At 36.1% G+C, this 16,126-nt stretch overlaps 1 protein-coding gene across 1 annotated transcript in view; it reads right to left on the bottom strand.

Annotated features, from left to right (window-relative positions):
- Positions 1 to 5,146: 5,146 nt before the first annotated feature.
- The window catches only part of LOC128996642 (kinesin-like protein KIF21A), a 153,964-nt gene continuing 142,984 nt past the window's right edge, over positions 5,147 to 16,126 (bottom strand). Inside the window, exons 25-30 of the mRNA XM_054422062.1 lie at positions 13,862 to 14,039; positions 13,154 to 13,300; positions 11,038 to 11,158; positions 7,241 to 7,411; positions 6,451 to 6,650; positions 5,147 to 5,240 (exon numbers count right to left, since the gene is read on the bottom strand). Of these exons, the coding sequence (XP_054278037.1) occupies positions 5,147 to 5,240; positions 6,451 to 6,650; positions 7,241 to 7,411; positions 11,038 to 11,158; positions 13,154 to 13,300; positions 13,862 to 14,039 (911 nt within the window). The remainder of the gene's footprint in view (positions 5,241 to 6,450; positions 6,651 to 7,240; positions 7,412 to 11,037; positions 11,159 to 13,153; positions 13,301 to 13,861; positions 14,040 to 16,126) is intronic.

Genomic DNA, 16,126 nt, shown 5'->3' with positions numbered 1-16,126 from the left:
ACGTAGGAAGTGGTGAAGGAAGTAGTAAAGGCAATCATAAAATAATATGGGAATAGAGGGAAACAGGTCCGTGACGTAGGAAGTGATGAAGGAAGTAGTAAAGGCGAGCAGTCCGGAGTGTAGGAACTGTTTATGTTGATAAGATTAAGGTATCTGCAATCCTAAAATGCTATGGGAAGGAAGGAAAACAGGTCCGCGACGTAGGAAGTGGTGAAGGAAGTAGTCAAGGTGAGCTGTCCGGAGTGTGGGAACTGTTTATGACGATTAGATAAGGGTATGAGCAATCCTAAAATGCTATGGGAAGGGAGGGAAACAGTTCCGTGACGTAGGAAGTGGTGAAGGAAGTAGTCAAGGCGAGCTGTCCGGAGTGTGGGAACTGTTTATGACGATTAGATTAAGGTATTTGCAATCCTAAAATGCTATGGAAAGGGAGGAAAAGAGGTCCGCGACGTAGGAAGTGGTAAAGGAAGTAGTCAAGGCGAGCTGTCCGGAGTGTGGGAACTGTTTATGACGATAAGATTAAGGTATTTGTAATCTTTAAATGCAATGGGAATGGAGGTAAACAGGTTTGCGACGTAGGAAGTGGTGAAGGAAGTAGTAAAGGCGAGTAGTATGGAGCGTGGGAGCTGTTTATGACGATTAGATTAAGGGATTAAGGTGTCTGCAATTCTGAAATGCTATGGGAAGGGAGGAAAACAGGTCCGCTACGTTGGAAGTGGTGAAGGAAGTAGTCAAGGCGAGCTGTCCGGAGTGTGGGATCTGTTAATAACGATTAGATTAAGGTATCTACACTCCTAAAGTGCTATGGGAATTCAGGTAAACAGGTCCATGACGTAGGAAATGGTGTAGGACGTAGTAAAAGGCGAGCCATGTGGAGCTTGGGAATGGATTTATGTATCTCCAATACTAAGACTGCTTTCAGAGTGAACTAATGATTTTCCCCGAGCAAAGCTCGGTCCCCAGGTACTAAATATAAACTAACTACCTAATTTGTACCTATTGTACCTATAAAGTAGTGAGAAAAATGTGAGACTATGATACAAGCTTGGCCAATAAAGCAAACATGCAACTAGTGGGTTAGTGGTTGTCTGTAGGTGGTTTATATTGCTAAAGAAATATATATTAGTCTACAGTAAACTCAGTCTCATTTGGATCTCTTTAGTTTTGACTTTGTATTATTGAGAAGACCATCACGACTAAAACATTTGCACACAAGGTTCTATATTTCCAACAAGGTACGACATGTTTCATGTTTGTTTAGTGCTGTCAATTTTTTAACTGTTTATGCTTCATATATGTTTCAGTAATGTGGTAATGTAGGCATAATTTGTGGTTTAAAACTATCCATTTACTTTTTTTATTTGTTCAGAGTTTTTTCGGTTCAAACACGGGCAAGAGGGAGTTGGCTGTGCCTATTCAACTTCAACATTGTATGTAGATTTTCAGTAACACATTTGGAATTGCACTTATGCTTTCATCTGAGGATTCAAATTGAAATAGCAACTACTAATAATACAAATAAACCTTATTAAATTTAAATTAAACAAGGTATAAATTACTGACTAGAAAAATATCTTACAAGGGTATCGTGAGCGGATTAATATCTGCATAACATTTAAAGCAACAACAACAACAATACCTTAGTAAGGTTCCACTGAGCGTTAGAGTAGGTAGTGAAACAAATCAAACACATTTATGTAATATATATTTGTATATTTTACTAATATATACACAGTTACAAATAAATTAAATGTAGGCCTATACTACAACCTGAAAAAGTTAACAAGAATGACAATCATTACAAATTTTCAAGGTTAGGATATTATGAAATCAGTGAGCTAAAATTATTATGAGAAAATGTATTTATTAAAAGATGAAATGTCACTTTCTATTTTTTTCATGCAGGGGTAGTTGATTTAACTTTTTTCACTGAGCAGTTTATCAAGCGATTAAATTGGAAAAGTTATGGAGAAATTTGTTCAGAGAGAAATACATTTTTAAGAACTGTTAACAAAAATGAGAGATATTAAAAAGTTTAAAAGATTAACTAGCTAGTGTATTTAACAATGGAAAATTAAGGAAACAAATAATCAAAATAATAGCTGACATGAGAGGAGTTTTAGAAAATAATAAGAGCGTCAGATAGTCTAACATTTAAAACTTTGAAGGGCAAAATGGAAAGAGTAAAAATGAAAGTAAGTGGACAGAGTGAAAGAAAAGCAATCTTAAAGGAAGAATATATATGAGTATTTAAACGAACCAAGAAATATTAGGTTGAGAAAATAGGAAGACCAGAAAGAAGAAGAATAGTGGTTTAAAGAAGATCATATAATTTAAAGAGTTAAAATTAAAAGTGAAACTAGCCCTCCGAGTGTCAATCATCTGAATTCACATTACTTTATCTGGACCGCAAAAGTCATTTGTCAGAATTCCGACGATGTTTCAGACACTACGAAACTCGTCTGAATGAACTCCAGTTGCACTGAACTGGATTTAATTTGGTGTCTACAGAAAGAGCAGATTCTAAGCTTGAATTCAATGTCTAGTTTTAGATGTTTTTACTCTTTGTTATGAAGCAAACATATGGTCAATTTTGGTTTCATCGCCTTTGCTGTCTGCTCTTAGGTTTCTGATGTTTAAGTTTTAGAAACTGATGATTTTAAGGTTAGAATCATTCCAAATTGCTCTTATTACTATTAGGAGGTATTTTTTAAAGTTAAATAGTATATTTCATAGAGTTTTTAAATGTAAAATATGAGTGATAAGGTGTGATTATGTCCGTCAGTCAATTTTACAAGTATCCTTATGGAGTTAGGGTAAGAACCCATGATGTCATGTTTTGGTATTTCTCGTCATAAATATTTATTTTATTCATATTACCTGTAAGTATTATATATTTTCTTGTTCCTTATTAAAGTCTTAACATATTTTATATCTTGAATTCTTTATTAATAGTGCCTAAATATACTTAATCGGGTTTCGTAACCTTAAAAATAAGTTTTATTCAATATTGTTTGTATTTAAACATATAGCCTACACCTACTGAACCTAGCAGAAAGGTAGCAATTTTTATGTTTTAAGATAGCCATTTTATCTACTGTAATATAGGTTTTATAAGTGTAGGTAATTTTAAAAATTTGTTAGAGCGGTTTTTGTAAATGTCTGCAAAACTGCCAAAATGGCGTGACATTTGAGATTTTTTATGGGCACCTAGAGGGCTAGGAAAGATGATGCAAGTTCACATGATGCAAATCTTTACAGACAAAACTTTGCTTTTATTTTAGGGAAAATTGAGAGAATTCTGTAAACAGTCAAATTATTTTGAACTCAGTTGAATGTCCAGTTCTCAGCTAATCTATATAAACAAGTAATTTTATTCTTGGGAGACACACATTATGGTAAAACTTAATCAACTTTGATTTCATATTTTGATTCCCTAAACTTTTTTTCATTTTGATTATAATCTATAACCATAACCAATCAATACTACTCGCACTTAGTTACTTTCAAACAGCACCAATACTTAACAAGAACAATACACAAGTGTAAAAATATGACAACTCTTAGCTATGACTACACTATATTTTTATTTATACAAAACAATGACTAGTATTTGCAACAGTATAATCTGCCTCGACAAGCATTAGTTTACAGACATTTACATTTAAGTAAAACTAGCAACAGGAACTATTATTTAACATAAAACATTTACAAAAATAAATGTTCTACATCATGAAATGTTATTAGATGCATCATTAATGTAAGGAATGTAAATATACTTTCCATAATGTATTTATTGCTTGAATTAACGCTAGCGAAAGTATCTTCCAAAAAGACTACTTTAATTTACTTACATTCATAAACTCGCCGATAAAAACAGTTTATTTTTGTAATCAGTGGATTTTCTGAGAAAAGATTTTCCAAATAAATGCCAATTAATCATACAAATATTTGTTCAAGAACCAGCAGTTTTAACAACATATATCCAAATTTATACAATGATTTTTTAAACGTCTTAAAATACTATTACGTGAAATATAAGACACTTGTAAAAAAGATGTTGCACTTTAAAGGGTTAAAATTATATTTTGCTTCCAAGATTGTAAAAGTGTAAAAGTAGGAATATCTCGGATAAAAAAAAGTTGTACAGTAGAGCCTCAATTAACCGTCTTAACAGAGCAAAGACAAATGACGCAAATAATGTAAAAACCTGTGAACATATTTAAAGTAATCAATTTAATAACTTAAAATGAGGTTACTAACCTGTCGTCAATCAGTCCTATATTGTCGTTGATGACTAGTTTCGGGGCTAAAACCCCATTTTCAAATCTTCTCTTCAGTCGTCATATGTCAAACATATCTTCTTGCACAAGCCGTCGTCAAAATTGTGCAAGAAGATATGTTTGACATATGACGACTGAAGAGAAGATTTGAAAATGGGGTTTTAGCCCCGAAACTAGTCATCAACGACAATATAGGACTGATTGACGACAGGTTAGTAACCTCATTTTAAGTCATTAAATCAATCCTGGAGGCAAATTATATACAATTTAATAAACTTTCTCCTATTCCTGTTCAACCTATTTAAGGCTTTGAGTATGTTTTCCATTGAAACAATACAGTATTCTCAAATAACAAAGAAATTACTAAAAAAGAAAAAAAAACAATACCGTAACTCTAAATTCAAGGTAAATGGATACTCCTTCACCACAGATCTTCATTCACACAAGAACTAGAAGGGTAGGGCAAACTGAAGTGTGGGAGTCAGCGTTTCCATGTGCAAGATTTTTATCCCGAAAACAGTATTTTTAGACCATGTGCGGCATAGAAAGAGATTTTCGGCTCTGACATCTGTTTTGCTTGTTTATATTGATTTTCAAATAAAAATTAACACCAGTATATTAAATTGTATCAAAATGTAATAGCAAGGTTTAAACGTCTACTTAAACATAATACGTCAAATAGATAACTAGAAATTGTAGGAGATAACTATTGCGGAAAGAAACAATTTTTTTTTTCATTTTTCAAAAGTGGGATGAGAAAAAATACAGTTTAACAAAGAACCATTACCAGACAAAAAGAACAAAACCTTTTTTGTACTTCCATATTCTACTGTAACACAAAAAAAAAAAACAAAAAAAGCAATTCAGACGGACAGTTGAAAGACCCGGCCTGTAGACATTGTCATCGGATTGTTGTTGGGCAGCTGCGGGGCTCTCCAGATCTTCACCTCGCCACAACTGCAAGAACACAAACCTACCTCGACTTCACTCCCACTCATACTCGGTGCAAACTTACTAAGGTGATTGTCTACATCGCGGTGGCTTTGAAAATGTTATTCAGATTTAACTGAGTAAAGTTATTTAACAGGAATTTTGAGCTATATGGTTTCAATGCAACTACGAGAAAGAAAGTAGAAGACAGTAGTTGAACATATTTACAAAGCTTGGAGGTATTTTCAGTTTTAAATCTAAATTGAATTAACTTTTGGTTAGTCTAACAGATAATAGGAGGGAGAACATTAAAGTAAACCAGGCTTTTGTGTTTCATCCGTTGACCAACTCACCAATAATCAATTGAGAACAAAGATCTAAGAGTTTAAATGACCTTTGATACTATTGAATTCTCTGTAGTTTTATTTAGTTTTTTCAACTAAACCTGCTTCATGTTGTGAAAAGAAAAACTCATCATTAGGTCAGGAACTGTGGTCATTTTTGTAGCGCGTAACAAGTGTACTGGTGTTTGAACCAAACTATAAAGGAACAATGAAACAGTAACACAGGTCGCCTAAATATTTAATTACAAACCAGGTATTTTGGATACGACTGAATCACAGACATAAACTTATAACTGAATGGTGACTCTGGTACCCAGCCATTTTCAGAGCAGTTCACCAGTGCCAAAACCACTTCATCAGCGACAGTAATAGGTTTCTGTCTGTGAGGCGGTCATACCTAGATCTAGTTGGCATTGTTAGTGTTATTGATTGTGGCAGGCTAGTAATTATCATCCAAGCACAAAATATATTATGGAATGGAATCCAATAGCATAAAGATTACTGCCTGGAGTGTATATGAGGTTACCACCTTATTTTGTCAAGTTACTATTCACACAAAAACTGGAAGGATTGTCAAAATATTGCCTAAGGGAAGGCTGTAGTCAAAAAAGGCACACTGACCAGTTAGAGTCCAGCATTTTTCTTCACTACCCAAGGAAGGTTAACTCGATAGGAACGTAACATGTAAGTTAAACCAAATTACTACACACACAATAAAAAATCTGCTGTTTTAGAAATAAAGAAAGTATTGTTAGTTTTAGTTCAAGATTAGTAATTAAATGTTTCTACTTGATAATATTACACCCATGACTTTCTCCAGTCTTTCAAAACCAACTGTAGTCAAAATAACTTACAAAAACCACAATTTTGAAATAAATAAACATCAAACTTACTTGGCCGCTGTGAACAAATGTGAGTTGTTGGTGGTGATGGCATTGATGGGTGAGTCGTGAGCCTTCATCTCTCCGAGTAGTTGACAGTTGTCGCTGCTCCACAGTTTGAGTACTCCTCCTCTACATACGGACACCAACAACGGCTGACCGGGGATGTAGGCCAGGCCGCACACCCAGTCCTTGTGTGCATTGCTTACACTCTGTGGAAAGATGAAATATTTTAGAAGGCAATGATTTGTTTGATAAATTTAAAAGTCATTAGTTGTGATGTGCTAATGAAAAACCACACAGAATGATTACAAATAAAAAGTTAGTTTATGGGAGCTACTGTACAAAAAAGTAATAAAATCACCCACTGACTAACAAACATCTTTTTTATTGTACTTTTTTTAAATACACGTTGGCAGTCTTTTTTTGCCCTTCTACATGCAAGAAAATTTTAATAAACTATGTTAACCCCTTGAGCTCCAGTGTTTATTCATGGATTGAACTAAACTGTAAGTGTTTCTCCCCCCCCTCATCTTGTTAAATAGACAATAGACAAGCATTCTATATTGATTTAAGAGTCAGTACAAGTACAGTAGACTAGATCTGAATAGGAATGCAAGATGACTATGTAAAATAGAGTCAATGATCTGTCTAGCTTTGTTACAAAGTAGTAGTTGTTTCTTTAGCTAGTACATCAAAACAAAAATGTTAAAAGACAATTTGACCCAGTTTCAAACCAAATCAAACCAATTATTCTCAAGATTGATTTGATGACTTTTTTTGTTAACACAATTATGCTCACCGTGATGAGCTCCTGCTTGTCCAAATCCCACTTCTTGATGATGGAGTCTCTAGAGCCAGAGAAGAGTTCGTGTCCTCGGATGGCCAGTGACTGTATCCCGTCGTAGTGCGGGGGCTCCAGGTTCACTCTGGGTGAAAACATTCCCCCTTCCTCTCCCGCCACCTCAAACACCTGACAACACAAGTACACACTACTTAGTAAGCAATTAGTTTCTGTACTCTTTTTACTCCAGAATGTTGTTATTTACAGAAAAGGAACCGGGAAATCAGCTGGAGTGTGGTGAAATCACTCACAGGGGTAACTTTTTAAAGAGGTACTATATGAATTACCGCACTTCAGTAAGTATAGAATAAATATAAACAGGTTTACACAGGTGCATTGCACTTTTATGATAAAGATTGGAAAGGTTTAAAATAGTTTCATTAAAAAAAGAATATTCTGTACAAATGGACGGGTCTTGAAATTTAGAGAAATTTTAAATCTTGTTCTACGAGACAAGATACGGGTCTTGAAATTTAGAGAAATTTTAAATCTTGTTCTACGAGACAAGATTTTATTTTGATAGGGAAATTATCGAGACGGGAAATTTAAATTTGTTGTAAATAACACGGTATAACCTAGGAATTGCTAGGCCTACTTTGTTAGCAATTGAATACTGAAATAAATAGTTTCAAAGTAAAGTGAAGTGTTTTATTTTCCCTATTTCTCCACTTAACTACACATTTATCGTCATAAAAGGCCAAACTTCAGTTGGAAACGCATTTCAGCTTCCAGAACTGCTACAAGTACAGACGACTTTCACGACATAGAACCTGAACTAGAACATGAAGGCCGAGGTGAGTACCAACTTAAATGCATTAAAAAACAAGTTTGTGTACATTATCTAAATGAAATACGTTTATTAATTTTTCAAATATTAAATACAACAATAACAAGTTTCCGTATCTAGTATCAATATTGTGCCAAAATTATGTTATGAAACATAACTTGAAGCCAAATTTAATGGGTTTACTTCTTTGAATGTGTTGATTAGATTTGTGAAGGCATTACTCTAACCCATATTTCTCTGTAAGTTTCTTATATTTTTTCTGTCGCAAAGCTATCGATGAATGATGAAACGTTACAAAACTTGTATTGAGAGAGGATTTTTTTAAGGCTCAGGGTTAAACTATATTATTTGATGTATTACCATCTCATCCCATTGTAAATTTTGAAGCTTTTTTGTGTCTAGTCCATGTCCGGTGGCACTGATTGCTAGTGCCGACGAAATTATGTTTATATTATTTAGTGTTAATTTCATGATTTGTGCTTTACTGTTTGGTTATGCAACTAGAGGATGAGTTATATTTTACGATTAGATTGTTTTATCTGGTTAAAAAAGGCTTTAAAACACAACCTCTACAGTGCACCGGACAGAACTAACAATAAAAGTGGCTTCAGCTGTTCCAAAAGGATCAGCAATCTGCTATGGGATAATGTTTTATTTATGTATTACAATTATTCAATTTAATAATTTAAATCTCGATCCCGTAAACGGAAAGTAACATGATTATGAAGTACGATTTCTTTCTCTTTGCATTTTAGATTAAAAACTACTTAATTTAATTACTCTATTCAACGTCAGCAGACGGTCCAATGGTTAGTAGTTAAGTGTTCACAAACAAAGTTGTGAGGTTATGCTCTCAACAAAGTGAATAGTTTGATTTAATATTAGTTCAATTTTAAATTTTACTTTGTTCCGTTTTCTACCTATATTGTTTAATGTGGATGTCTAAATTGAGCCTGAAGAAACTACTACAATGTCAAGTAGTGAGGAAACAGTAACCGGCAAAAAGACTAGTGCTCCTATTTGGGGCCGCTTAGCGAAAATATCTGCAACAGCGACTTCATCTGACCCTTCAAGCAGTACACCTGAAAGTACTTTAATCTATTATTTTTAGCACAAACAAAGTTCCACTTTTCCCAATTATTGAGGAAAGGTTTTTAGAGCCCTATCTTAAAACTAGTATAACTAGTTTGTTAAATTATGTACATGTCTTACGGCATGTACTTTTTTTATGCAATTTTATTTGTTTTTTATATTTCAATTGTATTATTTTGTTTACAAAGTGAAATGATCAATATGTATCCATAGATACCTAAGAATTTTAGCTCTTTCATTGTGCTCACAGATATTGAGGTAACTTAATTCTTAAACAAACAAAAAACTTATTTTCCTGGTAAGAAACCATTAGTGGTTGAAGAACTAAAGGGGAAAACAAAGCTACAGTAAGTAACACAAGTAGCTTGAGAAGAAAGTATATCCTTAGTGAAGAAAGGAGAACTAAAGGGGAAAAAAACCTACGTAAAAACACAAGTAGCTTGAGAAGAAAGTATATCCTTAGTGAAGAAAGGAGAACTAAAGGGGAAAAAAACCTACGTAAAAACACAAGTAGCTTGAGAAGAAAGTACATCCTTAGTGAAGAAACAAGAAGGAATTGGGACTTCAAGGAAAACTCAATAAACCGAAAACAAACAAACTCTGCAAGAATGATTCATATCATACTAAAATGGGCAAGGTAAGTTGTTTAACTTTATAATTTTTACAACTTAGGGGAATGCAGTATTCAACGAATAAAGTGGAAATTTAATGCTCCCGCTGCACCATGGTGGGGAGGATATTGGGAGCGGTTAATACGTGTGTTAAAGGACCTTCTTGAGAAAACTTTAGGACCAGCACACTGTGTTACGAAGAACTGATGACGTTAGTATATGTGAGTGTGACTGTCTTATGAACAGCCGTCCCTTGACTTATTACAGTGATAACAAGAATGAACTTACGAATGGTTTTATACAAATTGTTGTACTGTTAAAGTATTAACGTTTTCTGATTTTATGAATGAAGTGTTTGTAAATTGTTGTCGAACTCCTCAATTTACAAAGGTGGGGAGTGTGTTACGAATTGAATTTAATAGACTTTGGTTTCATACCCACAATTTAAAAGACTTTGGTTTAATTAATTACTGTGCTGTGTGGAACTAACATATAATTCATAACAATAATGTTAGTTATTGACATGTAACAGACAATTTATCCTTTTTTTATTTTTGAAATGCTTTATTAGTCTAAGATGAACCTTTTGATGATTTTTGTTTTGTTGCAGTGAGCATGTAATTGAAATTGCTATCGGCCTGGCCACTGCTGCCATCGGGGGGGTGGTGGGGTACTACATATTGTCCCGACGAGACCCCCCACCTCCCCCAGAAGACGAATACGACCCACTTTTGGACACTACAAGAAGAAACGCTGTTGTCATTCACAGAACAAGGCGACACTAAATTCATGTTTTTTTCTAAATTGTAATGTTTTGGATTTATAAATAAATTTTTTTGTTTTTTACCAATAGTATTTATTTACAATCTGTTCTATAAAAGAAGTATCACACAAAAAGTAGGTACACAAAAGTATCAAACAAGTGGGGGGTTGACTAACTCACTAACCCCAGATGTTAAGAGTAGACCTACTCGCTAAAATCCCCAAACGATACTTAACACATACTTCTTGACCTCGTGGCAAAACATATTATATTTAATAGAAGGTGCAGCAGTTTCACTGGTGTAGTATTCACAAGGATAAGACAAATAGTGTCTGTCTCCCTCAGCTGTAACACCTCAAATCACAATAATCTGTGTGATCACTATGAATGCTCACTTAGTTAATTTTTAAGTTCAGACTTTTCTCAGAGGGAGTTATATATTTTTTTTGCAAAGTTGACTCGATTAATCTAAACGTTATGCTGAGTTAATGTAGTTTCTTACTTTGATGTAGTGATCTTTAGACCCAGTGACAACAATGTCCTCGTGAGCGCTCAGTTTACCCACGGCAAGACACATGACGGCCGCTTGGTGACCTCCACTGAGCTTCCCCGTCACGGCAAACCTACATAAACACAATACATCACATTGAAATGTCTATAACTGAGCATAGTTGTTAGTAGAAAATAGAATATTGATGAACAAAAAGAAAATTGTTTAAGGATGTTTTGTGAAAGGGATGGTGTTCAGACCAGTACCTGATAAAATTAACATGAACATTTAATGTACAGGTGCTTATAGATAGGCCTGAACAAAAAAATGAATTCTATTTGATAGGAAAAAAACTTCTACATCCGCATTATGGATACATCTGCATTGGGTATATACTAGCAAATTACCCATGCTTCGCTACAGAAACTTTCAAATTGGTTAAAAGTAAAACTTTTAATCAACATTTTTTCCCCCCAGAAGGTTCTATCATCACCAGACTTGTGGCTGAGCTGACCCGTGAACATGGAACATAAAATTATCAATGAGAAAAACAATCCTCTCTCAAGTCTAGTCCTGCAATCTTAAGTGACTGTCCCTGCGCTTTGTTGATGGTGAGGGTGAAGCACACTTTCAAAGGGAATTGCAACCTTTTAAAATCAAACGGGTAGTCCGTAGAAGCCAGGGGAAGTCGTGGTATAAAAACCGATTCTCCTCAGGAACATTTGGTGATCACTATGGCCTCAATTACATTTTTGTGAAGATAAACGTCAAATTGCCCACTAGACAGGGATTGTGTAAATCTGAGTCTTTTCACGGGATTACGTCCATCACCAAACTTGATATATAATTAACCATTCCGATAAACCTCGAAAACATGCGAATAGTATGAAGCTGCAACCAGCTCACACAACCCACCAAAGGTAAACGGGTTGGACATTTCAAAGAAGTATTCCCTGGAATTGAGGTAATTATTCCGTCACTGTCATGGGATAAGTTTGAGAAGTAGTCCCAGTTCCTCACAACACGTTCAATAATTGCTTTGCGCACAGTTAGTGTGTGTGAGGTGAATTAAGAATCAGAGTGAAGTAAATAAAAACACACCATCTCCTCTGATGTGAATGATATTGTGTGGAATAAACTCGCCATTAACATTTAAATCCTCAGTGTCCATACTATGAAACGGTTTAAACAACTACAAAAATATTAACAGAACTATATCATAAGTTCTTAAAAATTAAAATGCAATAAAAAACTAAGTTCAATTCTACTTTCTTCAACACTAATCCCACATAGTAGAAAAGTTTATAAAACTAAAATGCCACAATAAATTAGGTTATTGATACACAACTTTGATATTTATATGGTCTGAAATAGGTATTTACTCAGGGGAGGTATAGATGAGCTTACGATGACAGCTGTGGGCTTCTCATTAGCTGAGGGAACACCATTAGCGTAACAATACGGTTTGCAGCCATAGGCCTCGGTGGAATTTCACATTTATATATAGAGTATAGAGATACATAACCTACAGTTGTTTGTAATTTAAAAATTAAATTACCAGAGGAATACATTTCAAGATTACAGGGGCTTTTAGAATAACAGTATTTACTATTTCGATACGGTGGCTAAAAATAATGCTTGATAAATGTATGGTGTAAAACGCAGTACAACAACAACTTAAATACACAAAAAACTAAATAGATGTGAAAAAATAGCTTTACCTATAGAACAGACACTCCATTCTAATCTTAATGTTGTGGCAATCTTAAGATTAAGAATGAGCATCGATTAATTACTGAGTAAATAAAAATTTCTGTGCGATGCACCAATTATAAGGGAAATTTATTGTAAGCTACCTATACATTTTTACTTTTTGTCTCATTAACTATCATGGTAAAGGAAGAAATTGTAGTTTTAGACTGTAGCACGATATGCGAGTGGTTCATTTAACTAAATTCATTTTTAATACAAAATTGTCAACAGCTGGTACATATTGATGGAATGTCTAGTTCAGTAGGCAGTCAATGATTGTACAAATTCATTGTTAGGTTTGTGAGACATTTTGAGATGTTTGAGTTGTTGTAACATTGTTTACTATAGTAGAAATTGAATTGAATTGTATACTGACTTTCTGACATCCCAGACACGGACCCGGTCAGATGCAGCTGTGTAGAGTATGCGACCATTGTGGTTGAGCGCGATATCATTCATCTGAGCCTCTCCGCTAGGAATCTGCTGTCCACTGATGATACCGTTGGTGCTGGACCCAGACGAGCTACAATTCATATTACAGTTAGAACAACTGTGAAGGATATTCTTTACAACATATGTTATAGCTCTACTGTTATTTTTTTAAGGACCTAAGTTAAAAATTTTTTATTAAGCAAGGGAACTGTTAGGGAAAACTGTTGACATTGTTCTTTTCCACATAAAATAGTAGCACATTTGAAAAAGATATGAAAAAGACATACATTGTAAATAAAGAGATCAGTCTTCTGACCCCGACTGTGGTACACTTTCACGATCTCACCGCGACCACGGAAGACTTCAGCGATATAACAACGACTGCAGAAGACTATCACAATCTTGCCACTACTGCGGAAGTATTTCACAATCTTACTGTGACTGCGGAAGACTTTCATGATCTCACTGCAACCGCAGAATACTTTCACAATCTCTTTGCGACCACAGAGATTGCCACTAAATCACAGTGACCACAGAAGACTTTTACGATATCACAGCTATTGCAACTTTCACGATGACTCTGACCTGCATAAGACTTTTTCAATATCGCCGTGACCTCTACCAAAAAACTTCACAAATAAATGAGACTCACCAGAGTGTCCTTATGCACTTGGCTGTCCTCAAGTCCCACACCCTGACATAAGCTGTGGAGACACTGTACAATAGTCTGGTCTCTTGGTCATACTTGACAGTCACCACATTGTTTGGATGGCCTCCTAGTGTCTGACTCTCCTTACCCTCAGTCAGATCCCACACCTTTACTGTACGATCTGTTAACACAACACATGCAGTTATCAGGACATAAGCTGTGGACACACTGTACAATAGTCTGGTCTCTTGGTCATACTTGACAGTCACCACATTGTTTGGATGGCCTCCTAGTGTCTGACTCTCCTTACCCTCAGTCAGATCCCACACCTTTACTGTACGATCTGTCAACACAACACATACAGTTATCAGGACATAAGCTGTGGACACACTATACAATAGTCTGGTCTCTTGGTCATACTTGACAGTCACCACATTGTTGGGATGACCTCCTAGTGTCTGACTCTCCTTACCCTCAGTCAGATCCCACACCTTTACTGTACGATCTGTCAACACAACACATACAGTTATCAGGACATAAGCTGTGGACACACTGTACAATAGTCTGGTCTCTTGGTCATACTTGACAGTCACCACATTGTTTGGATGGCCTCCTAGTGTCTGACTCTCCTTACCCTCAGTCAGATCCCACACCTTTACTGTACGATCTGTCAACACAACACATGCAGTTATCAGGACATAAGCTGTGGACACACTATACAATAGTCTGGTCTCTTGGTCATACTTGACAGTCACCACATTGTTTGGATGGCCTCCTAGTGTCTGACTCTCCTTACCCTCAGTCAGATCCCACACCTTTACTGTACGATCTGTCAACACAACACATGCAGTTATCAGGACATAAGCTGTGGACACACTATACAATAGTCTGGTCTCTTGGTCATACTTGACAGTCACCACATTGTTTGGATGGCCTCCTAGTGTCTGACTCTCCTTGCCCTCAGTCAGATCCCACACCTTCACTGTACGATCTGTTAACACAACACATGCAGTTATCAGGACATAAGCTGTGGACACACTGTACAATAGTCTGGTCTCTTGGTCATACTTGACAGTCACCACATTGTTTGGATGGCCTCCTAGTGTCTGACTCTCCTTGCCCTCAGTCAGATCCCACACCTTCACTGTACGATCTGTTAACACAACACATGCAGTTATCAGGACATAAGCTGTGGACACACTGTACAATAGTCTGGTCTCTTGGTCATACTTGACAGTCACCACATTGTTTGGATGGCCTCCTAGTGTCTGACTCTCCTTGCCCTCAGTCAGATCCCACACCTTTACTGTACGATCTGTCAACACAACACATACAGTTATCAGGACATAAGCTGTGGACACACTATACAATAGTCTGGTCTCTTGGTCATACTTGACAGTCACCACATTGTTGGGATGACCTCCTAGTGTCTGACTCTCCTTACCCTCAGTCAGATCCCACACCTTTACTGTACGATCTGTCAACACAACACATACAGTTATCAGGACATAAGCTGTGGACACACTGTACAATAGTCTGGTCTCTTGGTCATACTTGACAGTCACCACATTGTTTGGATGACCTCCTAGAGTCTGACTCTCCTTACCTTCAGTCAGGTCCCACACCTTTACTGTACGATCTGTTAACACAACACATACAGTTATCAGGACATAAGCTGTGGACACACTGTACAATAGTCTGGTCTCTTGGTCATACTTGACAGTCACCACATTGTTTGGATGGCCTCCTAGTGTCTGACTCTCCTTACCCTCAGTCAGATCCCACACCTTTACTGTACGATCTGTCAACACAACACATGCAGTTATCAGGACATAAGCTGTGGACACACTATACAATAGTCTGGTCTCTTGGTCATACTTGACAGTCACCACATTGTTTGGATGGCCTCCTAGTGTCTGACTCTCCTTACCCTCAGTCAGATCCCACACCTTTACTGTACGATCTGTCAACACAACACATGCAGTTATCAGGACATAAGCTGTGGACACACTATACAATAGTCTGGTCTCTTGGTCATACTTGACAGTCACCACATTGTTGGGATGACCTCCTAGTGTCTGACTCTCCTTACCTTCAGTCAGATCCCACACCTTCACTGTGCGATCTGTCAACACAACACATACAGTTATCAGGACATAAGCTGTGGACACACTATATAATAGTCTGGTCTCTTGGTCATACTTGACAGTCACCACATTGTTGGGATGACCTCCTAGTGTCTGACTCTCCTTACCCTCAGTCATATCC

The sequence above is a fragment of the Macrosteles quadrilineatus genome, unplaced genomic scaffold (genome assembly GCF_028750875.1).
Source record: "Macrosteles quadrilineatus isolate MER2022 unplaced genomic scaffold, UCM_ALF_1.0 Scaffold_6__1_contigs__length_79288215, whole genome shotgun sequence".
NCBI lineage: Eukaryota > Metazoa > Arthropoda > Insecta > Hemiptera > Cicadellidae > Macrosteles > Macrosteles quadrilineatus.
This window is presented reverse-complemented; position numbering and strand designations above follow the sequence as displayed.